This window comes from Lipotes vexillifer, unplaced genomic scaffold (genome assembly GCF_000442215.2).
Source record: "Lipotes vexillifer unplaced genomic scaffold, Lipotes_vexillifer_v1.1 scaffold49, whole genome shotgun sequence".
Taxonomy (NCBI): Eukaryota; Metazoa; Chordata; class Mammalia; order Artiodactyla; family Lipotidae; genus Lipotes; species Lipotes vexillifer.
The window spans coordinates 3151209-3166303 of NW_006790551.1; the positions used below are offsets into that span (position 1 = coordinate 3151209).

Sequence of the window (15095 nt, forward strand, 5' to 3'; positions counted from 1 at the left end):
GAGGAAACAAATTGCTTTCTTCATGAAACAGTGATTAATATTCTAAGAGAGAATATTTCTATTATCAGTGGCAGTTTTTGCTAGTTCTCTACTGTTCCAAACTGCAAGTGTTGATTTGCTTTATCATGTGAAAATTTTAGAAGAGTATAGTAATGTTTTACAGCTCATGCACACCAGGGGGAGCTTTCGCCTTTCCTATCTAAGAAGTCTAAAGCAAATCTAATTTGCTTATTGCATACTAATGTTTTTAAACAGCCTATCACATACAAAAGGTCATGAGCTAGTCAACATCATTATCACTACTATTTTTAAAGTTATTCCCAATTAAGAAAATGCACTGTAGTGAGATAATTTTTTTAAGCTTTGAATAAGCTAGATACATTGCACATTGCACAACAAAAATGATGCTAGCTTGAGATCCTATAAATTATTGCTTGCAGCATACTTTACATACAAAGATACGTACCAACTCCTACTGCCTACAACATACAATAAACATTTCACTATGTACTCGCTTGTTTGGATTAACCTGTTAAGCAAAATATAAATTCCATGAGTTTTGCATTCCTCCCTCACATGCAGTGATACCCACAGCTCATTTTCATTCATTCACCACGTTCAACAAATTTTGTAGCAATTATAGAAATAATTGCGCGAAATTTAGTTTACCGGGGCATTGAATTTTTTAAAAATGTTTCATTTAGTTGCAGATACAGGTTATCTGATGGTCTTACAAAATTAACAACTGGATAAGGATGACTAAGGCAATTTGGTATGGGATAAATACATAAAAAAAGAGTATCTCAATCGTCCTTGTATTCCCACTTCTTAGCACAACTGCCGGCAAGGAGGACATACATCATAATGAGTGACCGGCCAAACGTTTAAAAAAAAAAAATTTCATGGTTTTATTGATTGGGCTAAAGTCTTCATAATTTATGACACAGACTTCCTTACAGAAAGATCCAAATGAATGTCGGAATAACTGCAAAATGGAATTAAATGACCTGACGGTGATAGAGAAAGAATACCCTTTTTAAAACGCGCGGGCCAAATGTGCATAGCTCGGTTCTGCTATGAGGCCCTTAGGCAGAGGGCTGGGCTGGGCCGGGCTGGGGAGACGGGGCAAGATTTAACACAAAGAAAAATAAAGTGAGAAAGTATTCTGACGCTATCATCTTTATATCTCTAGAAAAAGTCCCGAATTTTAACACCAAATATTTCAGTGAAATCCAGTAACACCACGGACTTCTTAAAATCGTCCTCAGCTCACCACCGTGGGGCTGACAGCACCTGCAGCAACTTCGCCCTGGGCTCTCCCCACATTTCAGAGCGCTCAGCAACGTCTTTGGAAAACTGAGGTAAGGCAGGTTTAAAGAGGTGAAGCGACTTGCTCACGCTCTCTAGCCACCAAGTGGCAGAACCACAACTCGTTTTCCGGCCCTTCAAAGTCCACATTTCCCTCTCCCTTCATTTTTGGGAAGCGCACTCCCTTCACATGCTAGGGACCGTATCGCTACCCGCAAGCAAACGTCGACAGCGACGCCGCCGACGCAGGTGGACAGAGCCGCGCCCCACTCTTCCCTACAGGCCGCCCGAGGGCGGACGCATTCTTGAGGCGGGATTAAACGGTAGCCGACGAATCAAAAATCTGTTTGGCAAGGCGAGGGGCGCGCTCTCTCTGACGTCACTTCCTTCGGAAGCTGGGTCTCGGCTGCTGCTTCCAGCGTCCCACTCCCCTCTCCCTTGGAAGACCTACTGCTAGTGGAAGGCAGCAGTGGCGCGCGCTCCTTTTGCGCTCGGATTATATCAAAGGGTAGGCGAGCGATAGCCTCCATGCCAAGAGACTTACCGAACGGAGGAGTTGTCGGGGAACCTGAGAGCCCGCAAAGAAAGCTTTTTGTAGTCGTCTTTACCACTCCAGAAGGTTCTCTTTCGGAAACTTCAACTCCCAGAGGGAGACACGGTAGCTACGCGTAGGAGGCTACGGAGGTTACGTCTTACGTCAGCTAACTGCGCCAACTCCGTACCCGCAGTGGGAGAAAGGGGCGGGAGTTTATGTGGGGCGGGGTCTGGAGTTAGGGTTTCTGGAGTGGGAGGTAGTTGCGTGATGTCTGTTTTTCCACTTCAAGGCAAGGTTATAACTGCGGCATATATTCACTCATGTTTCTGTGGGGATGGCGGGGGATGTTAAGACATTCCTACTCTTAAAAATTACAAGTGCGAAATAGTATTGAAGGGCTCTTAATTCTTCCGTGTTGGAGATGAAAGCATCTCTTGCCTAAACTATTTGTAACTAATACAGAAGAAGGTTGTTAGTAGCACATGATGGAAAATCAAATTTTAAAAGTGAGTCAAACTCCCAATAAGATGCGTGTAAACCTGGAACGGTTAAGCTTTTTCTTGCTTAGAACCGCCCAAGTCTTACTCTCCATTCATTTCTTGAGCGGTTTTACATATGCTATTTTGCAAAACGTCAGGTGACATTTCATTGTTTATAATACCTGACCTTATGTAATCTTTTTGCTATATATAGATCAAGTCAACTGAGGGAGGGCTGAAACATAATCCGGTAGATTGTCATTTTCTATTTAGTTTTTAATTTGGTCCTCCTTTGTTTTGTTTTGTTTTGTTTATTTTTTTGGCTGCACCTTGCTGCATGTGGGAGCCTAGTTCCCCAACCAGGGATCGAACCCTCGGGCCCTGCAGTGGAAGGGCAGAGTCTTAGCCAGTGGACCACCGGGGAAGTCCCTGGTCCTACTTCTAAAAGGTGATTATTGCAGAATTTGAAGAGAAGAATGTTGTTTGACTCAGTGAATAGAAGACTGCCATCTCAGTATGGAAAGAACTCTGAAGTAAATTATTCTTGATATTTGAAAACATCTTAACATGTTTAAAGGTTTCAGTGAATAGAAAATTAAATTCTGAATTTGAGTTTTCTTAAAGAATTGAAATTTCTCTAAATTTAGTTACAAAACGGAAGTCACTCTTGCTTTAAACCATCAAATTTTACTTGAAAAACTATGTCAGCTGTAACATGGTTGTAAGCCATATCTGCTTCTTCATTATCTCCAGTCCAAAAGATCTTTTAACTAAGCATTGGCAGAGAAGTCTGGATCCATTTCTGATCTGTTAGTAGGGCATCTTTTTTCAGCTGCCTCCATATCAGGCCAACGAGTAGCTGAGGGAGGATTAGTAATTGGATATGTAGCCCTTCACATGTAGGTCATTAAACTCAGGCTGGCCATAGTGATGTGCCAGAACTTTCAACAGCTGTTCAGTTGCCCCTCAGGGATCTGTTTTATGAATAATTATATATTTTTTTCAGCGTTAATACCTGATATCCTTAGATATTTAAAACAAAAATGTTAAGTTACTTTAAAAACCCTCATATTTTAACAGTGGGGTCAGTGTTTTCTTTTGACATAGCTATTCAACATTATAATCATAGGGTGTGGAATTTTAAATGATTCTAGTATCAATCCAAACCAAGCACCAGCAAAAAATGGACAGTTTAACCAAAGATATAGAAAGCATTCAGAATATATAGGAAGGTAAAAATCATAATATGAAATAATCTTATTTTCATTGATTTGTAAAATTCGTGCTTAATTTTCTGTTTTCTTTTTTTTTTGCGGTATGCGGGCCTCTCACTGTTGTGGCCTCTCCTGCTGCGGAGCACAGGCTCCGGACGTGTGGGCTCAGCAGCCATGGCTCACGGGCCCAGCCGCTCCATGGCATGTGGGATCTTGCCGGACCGGGGCACGAACCCGTGTCCCCTGCATCAGCAGGTGGACTCTCAACCACTGCGCCACCAGGGAAGTCTAGATCTCAATTTTTTTTAACAGCAGCCGGAAATCTGGATTTTTATGTGAAATCTGATTTTTAAGTGTTGGCAACTATTTTGTTTGTTTTTAAGTACTGAGCAGGCTAAACAAAACATGTCTTGGACCACATTCAGACAGTTGGCAGCCAGTTTGTTAAATTGGACTGTAGATTGTAGTACAGATAAAAACAATTTTAGGACACAAAAATATGGTAATAAATAAAATTATGAGATCCTCTAAGATGTTTGGCCTGAAAACATAGGGCAGTCATCACAAGTTATTTTAAGCCGAGTTCTGATGTTTTATTAAGTCTGAGAGTACTCTTCAGTAGGTTGGGGAGGTCTGGGAATAGAGTTACACTTGTGGGTAATTAATCTGAGGCCTTAGCCAAAAAGAACCTAATTTCTTTTAAATGACGTGAAAGGTATCTAAAATCAACCTATCATCTATAATCATTTCAACTTGCATTTGGATTGCCTTCAAAAATATAGAAAAAGTTTAAATGTTTTAAAAAATACCTTATTCCCCCCTCTTAAGTTATTGAAGACTCTAGGAAGATGACTATGGAGACAGTGTAGTCTGAATCTCTTCATAAAACAGGTAGAACATCTAGGATAGCAGAATGACGCTAATTACAAGAACAAATCATGGCTACAACAAGAAAGAATCCTTATAAAGCTCAAACTATGAACAGGTGGGAGCAAACCACCAACTTAGTATCAGCATCTGTGTAAGAGGAAATAGTGGGAAGACAACATAGCAGCTGAAGGCCATGAGAATGGGAGGACTTCAAACTGCCAACAGGTATTCACTGAAAAGCAAGGGAGATCAATGTGAGATTAGCAGTAAAACTTGACAGACTCTAATTTCAGAGTGAATACAAAAGTATGAACAGGAAGGTCTGGAAGTGCTCATGGAGTGTGAGGGTCCAAGAACTCTCAAAACTTAACCTGAAAAAGAGCCCAACACTAAGAAGAAACTTTGGGGAGTAGAATCCAAATTGAACAGGACAGGGAAAACAGAGGCAAAAAAAATGGTCCAGATAAAAGTGGGAGAAAAGAAGAGGAGACAGAGCTAAGAAATGACCAGGATTTTTTGAAAACATCAGAAAAGGAAGCTCTAGAACCTAGAAAAGCTATTCTACCCACTTTTGTCTCTTACACATATAGAATAACTTATTTAGCCTAAAAATACGCCATGAAAAGAATAGTAATTGAGTCCTATTTAAAGCTGTTATAATAAAAAAGAAAATATGAAGCAGAAAAATAGATGAAAACTATAACCCATTACTTCAAAACAAGAAATTTTTTAAATGCTAGGAGATAGAACGACATAAAACAGAAAAACTCAGAAATAAAGTGATTGGAAAAAAGATTTGAAGAGCAGTAACAACTCAGAAAAGAATATGAAATATAAAAAGTACACATATATATTTAACATCATATTGGAAGTGTGAGCTAGTGTAGTAAGAAGAAAAGGAAATAAAAGGAAGAAGTAAAACTGTTCTCAGGTGACATGATTGTCTATGAAAAACATCTCCCCAAAATCAACCAAAAAACCCCTCATGGAATTAATAAGTGATTATAGCAAGGTCACAGGTGACAAGGTTAACATACAAAAGTCAATTGATTTCCTATCTACTAGCAACGAACAACTGGAACTTAAAATTCAAGAAAACATTAGCACCAAAAAGAAAGGTGTAAGTCTAACAAAATATGTACAGTATCTATATGAGTGAAACTACAGAACTCTGATGAAGGAAATAAAGATCTAAATAAATATAAGATATTCTGTGTTCATGGATTAAAAGACTCAACATTGTAGGGACGAACACACTTTGTGCTCAGATCTTGGTTTCTAACACCATTCTTCAGTAAAAGGAACCACTTGGAGAAAGGGCTGATTCTAGGATTGGGGTGAAAACATACAAGATGAGCCTGGAGCATCTTGTAGTGCCAGAAATGAAGGAAATGCTTAAACAGACACACACACACGGATGGGGTATGTCAAAGGAGCACAGGAGCCAACTGAAAGAGCTCCTGATGGCTGAAGCTGGAACAATTGTAGATGTAAATTTTAAAGTAGTATTAGATTATAACCCCAAATATAAAATAAATAGTCATGTGCTTATATGGCTATAAATGATAAATAAATGGGGGAGAAGCGACAAATCTCTCATGCAAAGAAATTCCAAAAAATTTATATAGATGCTCAACCTTCAAGGAGGAGCAACATAATTCCCTACTCTGTAAGTATGGGCCGCCCCTAGTACTTTCTTCCAAAGAGTACAGTATGGAAAAGAAGGTAAAAAAAAGAGTAAGTTTACAGTGGAGTGACCTGATGACACTTGTCAGCCAGGTGATCAAGGTCAACATCAACAATGATAAATCACGTTGATAGTATATATTTTTGATATAGTGTGATGAAAATGGGACCTCTGGGGTCTTCCTCCAAACCTACAAGCCCACTCAAATCATGAGAAAAGCATTCCACAAACTCCAATAAAGGAGCATTCTGCAAAACACCTGACCGGATCCTGCAGAACACTTCAAAGCTGTCAATGTCATCAAAAATGAGGAAAATCATTATACGTGGAATCTTAAAAAAAAAAAAAGGAGTACAAATGAACTTATCTACAAAACAAATAGAGTTGCAGATATGGAAAACAAACTTATGGTTATCAGGGGGTAAGAGGTGGGGAGGGATAAACTGGAAGGTTGGGGTTGACATATACACACTGCTGTATATAAAATAGATAACCAATAAGGGCCTACTGTATAGCACAGGGAACTCTACTCAGTACTCTGTAATGGCCTATATGGGAAAAGAATCTAAAAAAGAGTGGATATATGTATGTGTATAACAGATTCACTTTGCTGTACACCTGAAATTAAGACAACATTGTAAATCAACTATACTCCAATTAAAAAAAATTTTTTTTAATGAGGAAAATCAGAGAAACTGTCATGACAACTAATTTTAATGTAACCTGGGTGGGATCTTGGAACAGAAAAAAAAAACCATTAGATTAAAACTAAGGAAATCTAAATAAAGTAAGGATTTTAGTTAATATGTGAATTATTAATATGCCACACTAATGTAAGATATTAATAATGAGGACAACTGGGTGCAGTCTATATGGGAAATCTCTGGAATGTCTTAGTAAATAAAATGATTCTGATCAAAATTTAAGTTTGTTTTCTTTACAATAGTTCATTGAAAGAAAGCCATCAATTTTCTCCTTTAAATGCTAGAAATTCGGTTTTATGCTGCCAAAATTAGTGTAAAGTTAGACTCCTCTTAGGGTGACTATTATTGACCCATAAGGATTTTTTTTGGTTGTTGTCAAATACATGTGTGTGGAGGGGTGGGAGGTGGAGGTAAAGTTTGGTTAATAACTCCATTATGGAAAATGACTACCCTTTCTGGAGAGTCTTAGATTCCAAACTTTTCAAACCTAAGTCTTGTTTACTCTTTCTAAGGAAAGGCATTTAGTGCATTTGTATTTTCTCAAAGTGAATTCTTAAAGAATACCTTAAAAAATAGTATATGTATTCTATAATTTTTGCCTTGGCATGAAAGAGAGCATCACATCATAAGAATACAGTCCCATAAATTGGGAGATTGGGATTGATATATACACATTATTATATATAAGATAGATAACTAATAAGGACCTACTGCATAGCACAGGGAACTCTACGCAATATTCTGTAATGACCTATATGGGAAAAGGTTCTAAAAAAGAGTGGATATATGTGTATGTGTAACTGATTCACTTTGCTGTACACCTGAAACTAACACAACGTTGTAAATCAACTATACTCCAGTGAAAATTTTTAAAAAATTGAGAAAATGTTAACTGACAAAAGGCAAAAAAAAAAAAAAAAAAAAAAAACAGTCCTCTCTCAGTATCCATGGGGGACTGGTTCCAGGAAAAAAAAAAAAAAAAAAATACAGTCCTCTCTCAGTATCCATGTGGGACTGGTTCCAGGACCCCCGCTGTTACCAAACTGCGGATGCTCAAGTTCCTTCCAGTTGCCCCTCCTGGGTATCCCCTGGTTCCACATCTGCTGATACAGAAGGCTGACTGTATTCTTAACCTACCAAAAATATTTTTTCAGGATTCCTTGAAAATGCTAACTCCCTCATTGAATTGAAAATACTATTAGACTTTATTATGACCGCTTAGGGATAACTCGAAGAGTCCCTCTAAGAATTTGTTTTTCGTTAATGTCGTGGTTCTTTCTGGAACAGAGTAAAGTGTTCTGATGTTATAAAGACTTTTTTTTTGTCTCTAGCTATCATATATTCTGACTTACTACATACAGTAGGTTAATACCTTTCCTTCCAACCTTTAGTGGGGTGAAGTTCATTTATCTTCTAATCTAGGAAATGAGTTAACTCCTAACAACCTCTGACATTCAACAGAAATACTATTGTACTTTGGAATCAGTCAGCTGTCTCTATTTCATAGTCTCTTATTATCACTGCAAAATAGTAGTATAGCAAATATTCCACAGTGTCATGTACTTACCAACAGAGTTTCATTGCAATAGCATTGTTTTAATATCTATTATTTGATTTTGACCTGGCTAGCACAGATCAATTTTTTCCCCTGGAACAATCTGCTCAGCCTGGAACATCTAACAACAGCAATCAGGTGCTCTTTTAGCCTCCATACAAAAGTGTGATGAACTTACTAAAAGAGAGCCCCAATTAATAATTCTATGTCATCCATAAGAAATCAATTGTTTCTACCTCCTATCTCTAATATTTTTTAAGGAGAGTATTGGATCTAGGTCTCAAGGCTTGTTTTTCTATGGTCCCTAAATCATTTTACTAAATAAATCTGAATATCATTTTGCTAACGTGTGAAATGATTGTTGTTAGGATATACTACAAAATGTTCAGTGCTTAGCATAGTGTATTGTACATAGTAATTGTTCCAAAGATGGCAGCTCTTATTTTTGTATTGTGCTGTGCTTCTGTCCTGCTTCACATACCATGTAAATAGCTGATTTACTTGTGATGAGATTTGGAGGTATCTCCCACGTATATTGTACAATATACAATATCTCCCACGTATATTGTACAATATACAATATGCTTGATCAACAGAGCAACTGAGGAGAATGCCTCTCCTTTGGTACCCAGAATTCACTGAATATTAAGACTTTGGCATTCTTATTTCATCTCTGTGAAGCAATCTTAAGAAGTCTTTCAAATGTCTTTGTAAAAAGTTACAAGCAAAATATAAAAGGATGATGGTTTTTATTACCAAGAGAAGCAGCCTTATTTGAACACCCTATGTTGAAATGACTTCTTAATACAGTGACTCATAGGAGCTTTCTAGTGAAAAGCAAATGCTCAATGAAACAGATTTTGTTAGGCAATAGTGATATGCCTTTTATTGGTTGGATTCTGGTAAACACCTGGCAATGAATGGTCCTTTACCCGAATAGACATGTATCATGCACCACATAGTCTAACCACAAACATGTAGCTGTGAGCCTCAAATGGAAATACAAAGTTCTCATAACATTCAAACTAGTCCTTAATTTAAATAAATAAGTATGTAAAGTTTAAGTGACTATAGTGGCTTCATGTCACTCTGTATATAATGCAGAAATTGTGGGAATACATAGAAATCTATTCAAATTTAAAGCACTTTCACATTATCTTGTATTTATAATACCTACTATTCATAAAAACTTATATTCCTTCAACAGTTATTTTTCTAAGAATGGCCTTTTCTATTTACCCCCAGGATAACATAATATGTAAAGTGATTGTCATAACCAAATATTTTATTTTTGTATAGGTATTTTAGTCATGATTTATATATAAAACATGATAGGAAATGAAGTTCTAATCTCAATAGATGATAAAGACAAACAATTTTTACATTTCAGTTCTTTATACAAAAATATATTTCGAGAGGAAATATGCTTAACTGTGAGATTTTTAAATTTTAGATTTCATCTTGTGGCCCTGTCTATAAAGTTGACTGTCTTTTACCTGGGTTGTCTAGAAGATTTAAGCTTAAGGTTAGGATTCTAGAAAAGGGTTTGGAGAGAGATGAGGGTAGATTTAGGAACCCATTTTATGCTTAAACACGGCCATAAGTATTTTCAAGTTCATTCCAAAAAGCCCTTCGCCAGCACTTTATCCCTTCCTTTGCCAAAACATCCCCACGTGCCCCCCCAAACCACCTCATTTTAGTAGGTTTTATTCATATCAGGTTTCTCTTGCAGAAGTTTACAAGGACAGAGTTAGTTTAGTTAATGTGGCCTTAGCCATACTAGGGTATTCACTTTAGAGAAGTGTCGTAATTAATTTTCTGTAGCAAAAGTGTTAAGGGCTGGAATCCCCCTCTGAGTTTCTTCCTAGAAATGGGATTCAGAAAGCACAGTGTACTCCATCCAGCCAGTCTGGGGACTCAGACAAATGTTTCCTGTCATAGATATAGCTAGAGGTCTACTACGATAAACTCAATTGCCTGCTAGTATGTTAATGGTAGACAATGCTGATTCACACATAAGGAGAATCATCTAGGTTTCAGAACTGAATGTTTTATCTAACATTATTTTGAAGTGATTGGTGGCGGTACAAGTTAAAATTTTTAAATTTAAATTCTAAAATTCAGAGTGATTTTTTAAATAATAGCATACACATGGTATAAAAAAAATTCAGATGACCATACAAGACAATAAAATTCAAATTTATCTGAGTTTGCAAATCCTCACCACCCTCCCACATGAAGTGGTAAATGTGAAGACAGGCATTTAATGTTATAGGCATGATGATAACTATGTACTGAGCAGAAAAGTATCACCACCAGTTTTCCTTGAATGCCCCTCAGTACTTCTAAATTTATAGGATGGTAGACTGGTTTAGTTTAGCTCTCAAAAGTGAAAATTTTCTTGATTTTTCTTATTGAGTAAAAAATAAATAAAAAGAGTGAGAGACTGAAAACTACAGCCCACCTAAGTTTAATCATTAATAGTGAGCCCTTCTGTGAACTTAGGTCCTGATTTTGGAGTTTGGAATCTGACCTTTCCCCCAAAGATAACCATTATTGTTGCAGGTTCTGAGGAGGGTCACTCCCTCGCTGCCATTGGAAGAGTCCACTTCTCAGTGACTGCTAGCTGGGAACTGGATGCATTAGAGGGTAGCTAGTCAATATGATTCTTCTTGCTGTGCTTTTTCTCTGCTTCATTTCCTCATATTCAGCTTCTGTTAAAGGTAAGTTTGTGTTGCTTTCTGCTAAACTTTAATTTTAATCGGTGAGGGAGAAAAGTGTGTGTGTGTGTGCGTGTGTGTGTAGTGAAAGAATTCCAAACTAAGCGATCTTCAAAACTGTGTAACTTTGGAATGTTGGTGAAGGCATGACTGGGTTGGAATGAAAAGCAAATTTAAATTCCTACATAAAGAAAACAGAGGTTCCTTTTAGTTTCAGTCCCTCAGACTAGCGTGCTTCTTGCTTCATTCTCTCATTCATGGTTTATTTTTAAAAGGGAGAAAAAAAGACGCCAACTATTGTTACCTGCTGCTGTTGGTCACTCAATGAATGCAGCTCCTTCATTTGAATTGTAAAAGTAGATTTAAAAAAACCAGTTCTTAAATTTCCTTCTAGTTGCCTAGCAATGTGATATCAAGAAGAATTAGACCCAATGAAAAAGGCATTTGACTTGCCAAAGGATTATGAATGAAATGGTAAAGGCTGTATTTAATTCCATTACCATTCAGAAGTGATAGGACTATCAGAGTTGGTGAATTACAGAAAATAAAACTACATGACGTAGATTTAAGAAGTAACACTTATCTTTGGAAAAACAGTGTTGCTCATTATAGTTTCTATTTTAAGATAAAATTGATTAAAAAACACATGAATTGATAACTTTCAGAGCAAACATTTTGAGTAATGACTTTAAAAAGCTGTATGAAATGTATTAATATGGAATCTTGTTTTAAATCAGCTAGCTTATGCATGCCTTGAATTTCTCAATGTTGCACCTGTAGAATCATCACTTTTTAGAATCTCTTAAGAGGACTAACTGTCAAAGCCAGTTGGCCTAAGAAAAGACTTAGCATGATAGGGTCCAGTTTTAATAACTGTGTACTCTTAGTAAGTAATAAAATGTAATTCACCTGTAAACTTAAAAGCCTTTTAGGATAACTATGGCTTTTTTTCATAAGGTAAAGTTTGTCTCAAGCTCTTTTTGCACAGAAAATTTCCACATGAGGAAAAGAGACAATCTTTGCTATTGGAGCAAAAAAAGCGGGGGGGGGATTTAAATTATTTCACCTAAGCAAACCACACCTTAGGTTCTTGAACTAAAGATAATATATATTTTTTTACCAGATTCTAAAATGTTCAGTATTTAAAGATATAGTCCTTACTTGGATGAAAAGAAATTTTAATGAGAAAAAAGTAAAGGTTTGTAAATTATATCTGACAGAGAATTGCTATATAGAGAGCTTACATTTTATTATCTGTCAAATAAACTGTTGAATTTTGGAAATATGAACGATTCATACACCATGAGATCAAACCAATACCATGATTATTTTGAGAAAAATAATTGAGATATAGTAGTTATTGTGGGCTTCTCTTTTTTCCCCCCGTCCTACAAATGAGAACATTGGATAACTTGATGTTTTCAAATACATGCACTTATAAAGATTTAAACACACACACACACACACACACACACACACACACAGCAATGACATACAGGGAAATATGACTTAGAACATAACAGATAGCTACAGTTTTTTGTGTGTAAGTTCAGTGGCAAATCCAGAATTTTAGAACCTGAAGCTTATGCAATTTAGGCTCCATCTTTGAGAAAAAAATATCTACTTTTTTACAAAAATATCCTACTTTTGCAAATGTTACTGAAAAAAAGATATGGCATGTGTACACAATGCTAGGGTCCCCTTCCAAGATCTTGGAAGAAGCCTGGGTAAGTGAGGGCTCCAGTGCTTAAGCATTATTAGCATCATGGTATAAGCTGCTTATGCCAACTACCATGAATAAAAAGTACAGGACTTGACAGCTCTCTCTTACCCAGATAGGGTAATTTTTTGTATTATAGTACCATGGTTTAATTATAGATTCCTTTCCCTTAGCAATGATTGACATTTAATAAGCGAACTACATGTGAAGAGTTTACTTTAAAATCAGGCCATTAAAAATTTTGGGATGTTATGCATCACTTCAAAACTCATCTCAAATTTAATTCTCAATGCAACTATTTAGCAAATCCCCAGATCTGGGTGGATGTTGAGAGAGGTGGGAGGATGGAGGAGGGGTTTAGAATTAGAATGGAAAAGGGTCTATTTAGAAGAGATATGCTGATACGCTGACTGAATGTTTGGAAGACTCAGGTTTCCCCTACTTTTTCTGAATCACATTTTGTAATGGTGGGTCCATTCTCAGTGCCTTCTTTGGGTTTTCTTTATAGTGCTTTTCCTTTTGATAACCTGCCCATACACTTTCTGTTTAATCTTGTTACCTGAACTGTTCCTTCACTCCCAGTCTTTCTCTCAGTCCCTGGCCCTACCATGCTTTTCAGTTCATTCACAATAATCATCTTCCATATTTTCTCCCTTATCCTTCATCCTACTCGTTTACTTCCGGCCTTCTAGTCTTCTGCTGGATTCATAAATCCCATTACCTATCTTCCTTATCACCAACGCAGGTCTCTTCAAGCCTCACCTTTATTAACTTATCTCTATTTTGTCTTTTTGCTTAAGTCAATGAACTATTATATTGATCTAAGTTTAATTAAAGAATATTTGAAGATATTTCTTAAAAAGTTCAAAATTAAGAGTTTTGTTCCTTTTACATGACTAAAAATTTCACTTGAAGGGGCACCTTGAAGAGGTACTGACTCCTTTTGGGGCTAAAATTGATTTCTCGTTTAATCTACCATCAGTTCCAATTGCCATTCTGCATACTCTACAGAGCAACACCTTAAGACAGAAATTTAGTCACCAATATTAATGGGACATGCCCCCACTGCCCAGAATTGCCAGATCTCTGAATAACAGAAACAGAAATATCAATATTTATCAAAGAGGAAAGGATAAAAGGGACAACACTTCAGAACTGTCAGCACTTATTTAAACCATTTTAGGCTTTATCTCCTGTTGAAAGAGGTAGGAAAAGCCCAGTCTTTCCTGTGCTTTTTCACTTCCAAATCATAGTCAGGAACTGATATATATTGTCGCTTTTCACATTCTTTTGACCAGTCAAGTAAAAGAAAAAAGAAAAAAAAAAAGAACAACACGATAGTTTGGAAAGCTTTGGAATTAAAGAGAGGCTACTTTACTGCAAACTTTTCATAGCTACTTTAATCAGAAGACACCTTCCAGTAGTCCACAAAACTTGAATTTTAGCATATTCCAACGTCAAATTCTGCATTATATCTGCTATGTTGGATTAAATGTGGAGTCAGCTTTTTTCAGCTGCCATATACTGCTTACCTTTCAGACTTGCTGTGAGGATTAGATAAGACAACATGTATTTCCTTTTTGCCCTACGTGGAATTTGATAGGTGTCATAAAATGAAGGCCTCTTTGACCAAAATATCTTCCTGGTCAGAAAGCCAGTGTTTGACCCTGCAGCAGTGTCCCCAGTTAAAATGCAGAAGAGGTGGAGATCAGGGAGGCTAGAGGGAGTCCCAGGCTTAACCTCCTGCAAGGTTTCTCCTGACTCTGTCTGCCTTCTGTATCTCATACCTGAGGTTCTGCCTGACTTGGTGTTTGGACACAGCCTGTTTTTGTGTACACACTTGGAGACCCCCTCCTACACTTCCTTCTCCTGGCTTTTCTTGATTCCTATTAAACGCCCTATTCCCTTTCCTTGAAGGTTTGTCAGATCATGTATAACTTCACCACGTGAAACTCTCCAGTGGCTCCTCATGTCACTCAACCAAATTCTAAATCTATGCAAATGTCCCCCCAAGTCTCCCAGCCATGGGTACCTATTTGACCTCATCTCCTTCTGCTATGTCTTTCACTTAGCCAATCCCAGCTTCTTTGGCCTCCTTGCTGTTCCTCCATTACACCTGCATGAACTCTCCTCAGGGCCTTTGAACTTGTTACTCCCTCTGCGGAGGGGCGGGGGGTGGATAGGAATGTGGGGAAGGAGGGAAGGGGGATGCTCTTTCCACAGATATCCATGTGGCTAGCCTAAAGTATTTGCCCAGGATATTACCTTCTCGCAAAGCTCTTTCCCTTAGCATCCCCGTTTTC

The 15095-nt window shown here is 37.3% G+C and overlaps 1 protein-coding gene across 1 annotated transcript in view; it reads left to right on the forward strand.

Annotated features, from left to right (window-relative positions):
• The first annotated feature begins 10959 nt into the window (after positions 1-10959).
• MTTP (microsomal triglyceride transfer protein) overlaps positions 10960-15095 on the forward strand; it is a 46618-nt gene continuing 42482 nt past the window's right edge. The window contains exon 1 of the mRNA XM_007463797.1: positions 10960-11075. Within this exon, the coding sequence (XP_007463859.1) occupies positions 11015-11075 (61 nt within the window). The 5' untranslated portion in view covers positions 10960-11014. The remainder of the gene's footprint in view (positions 11076-15095) is intronic.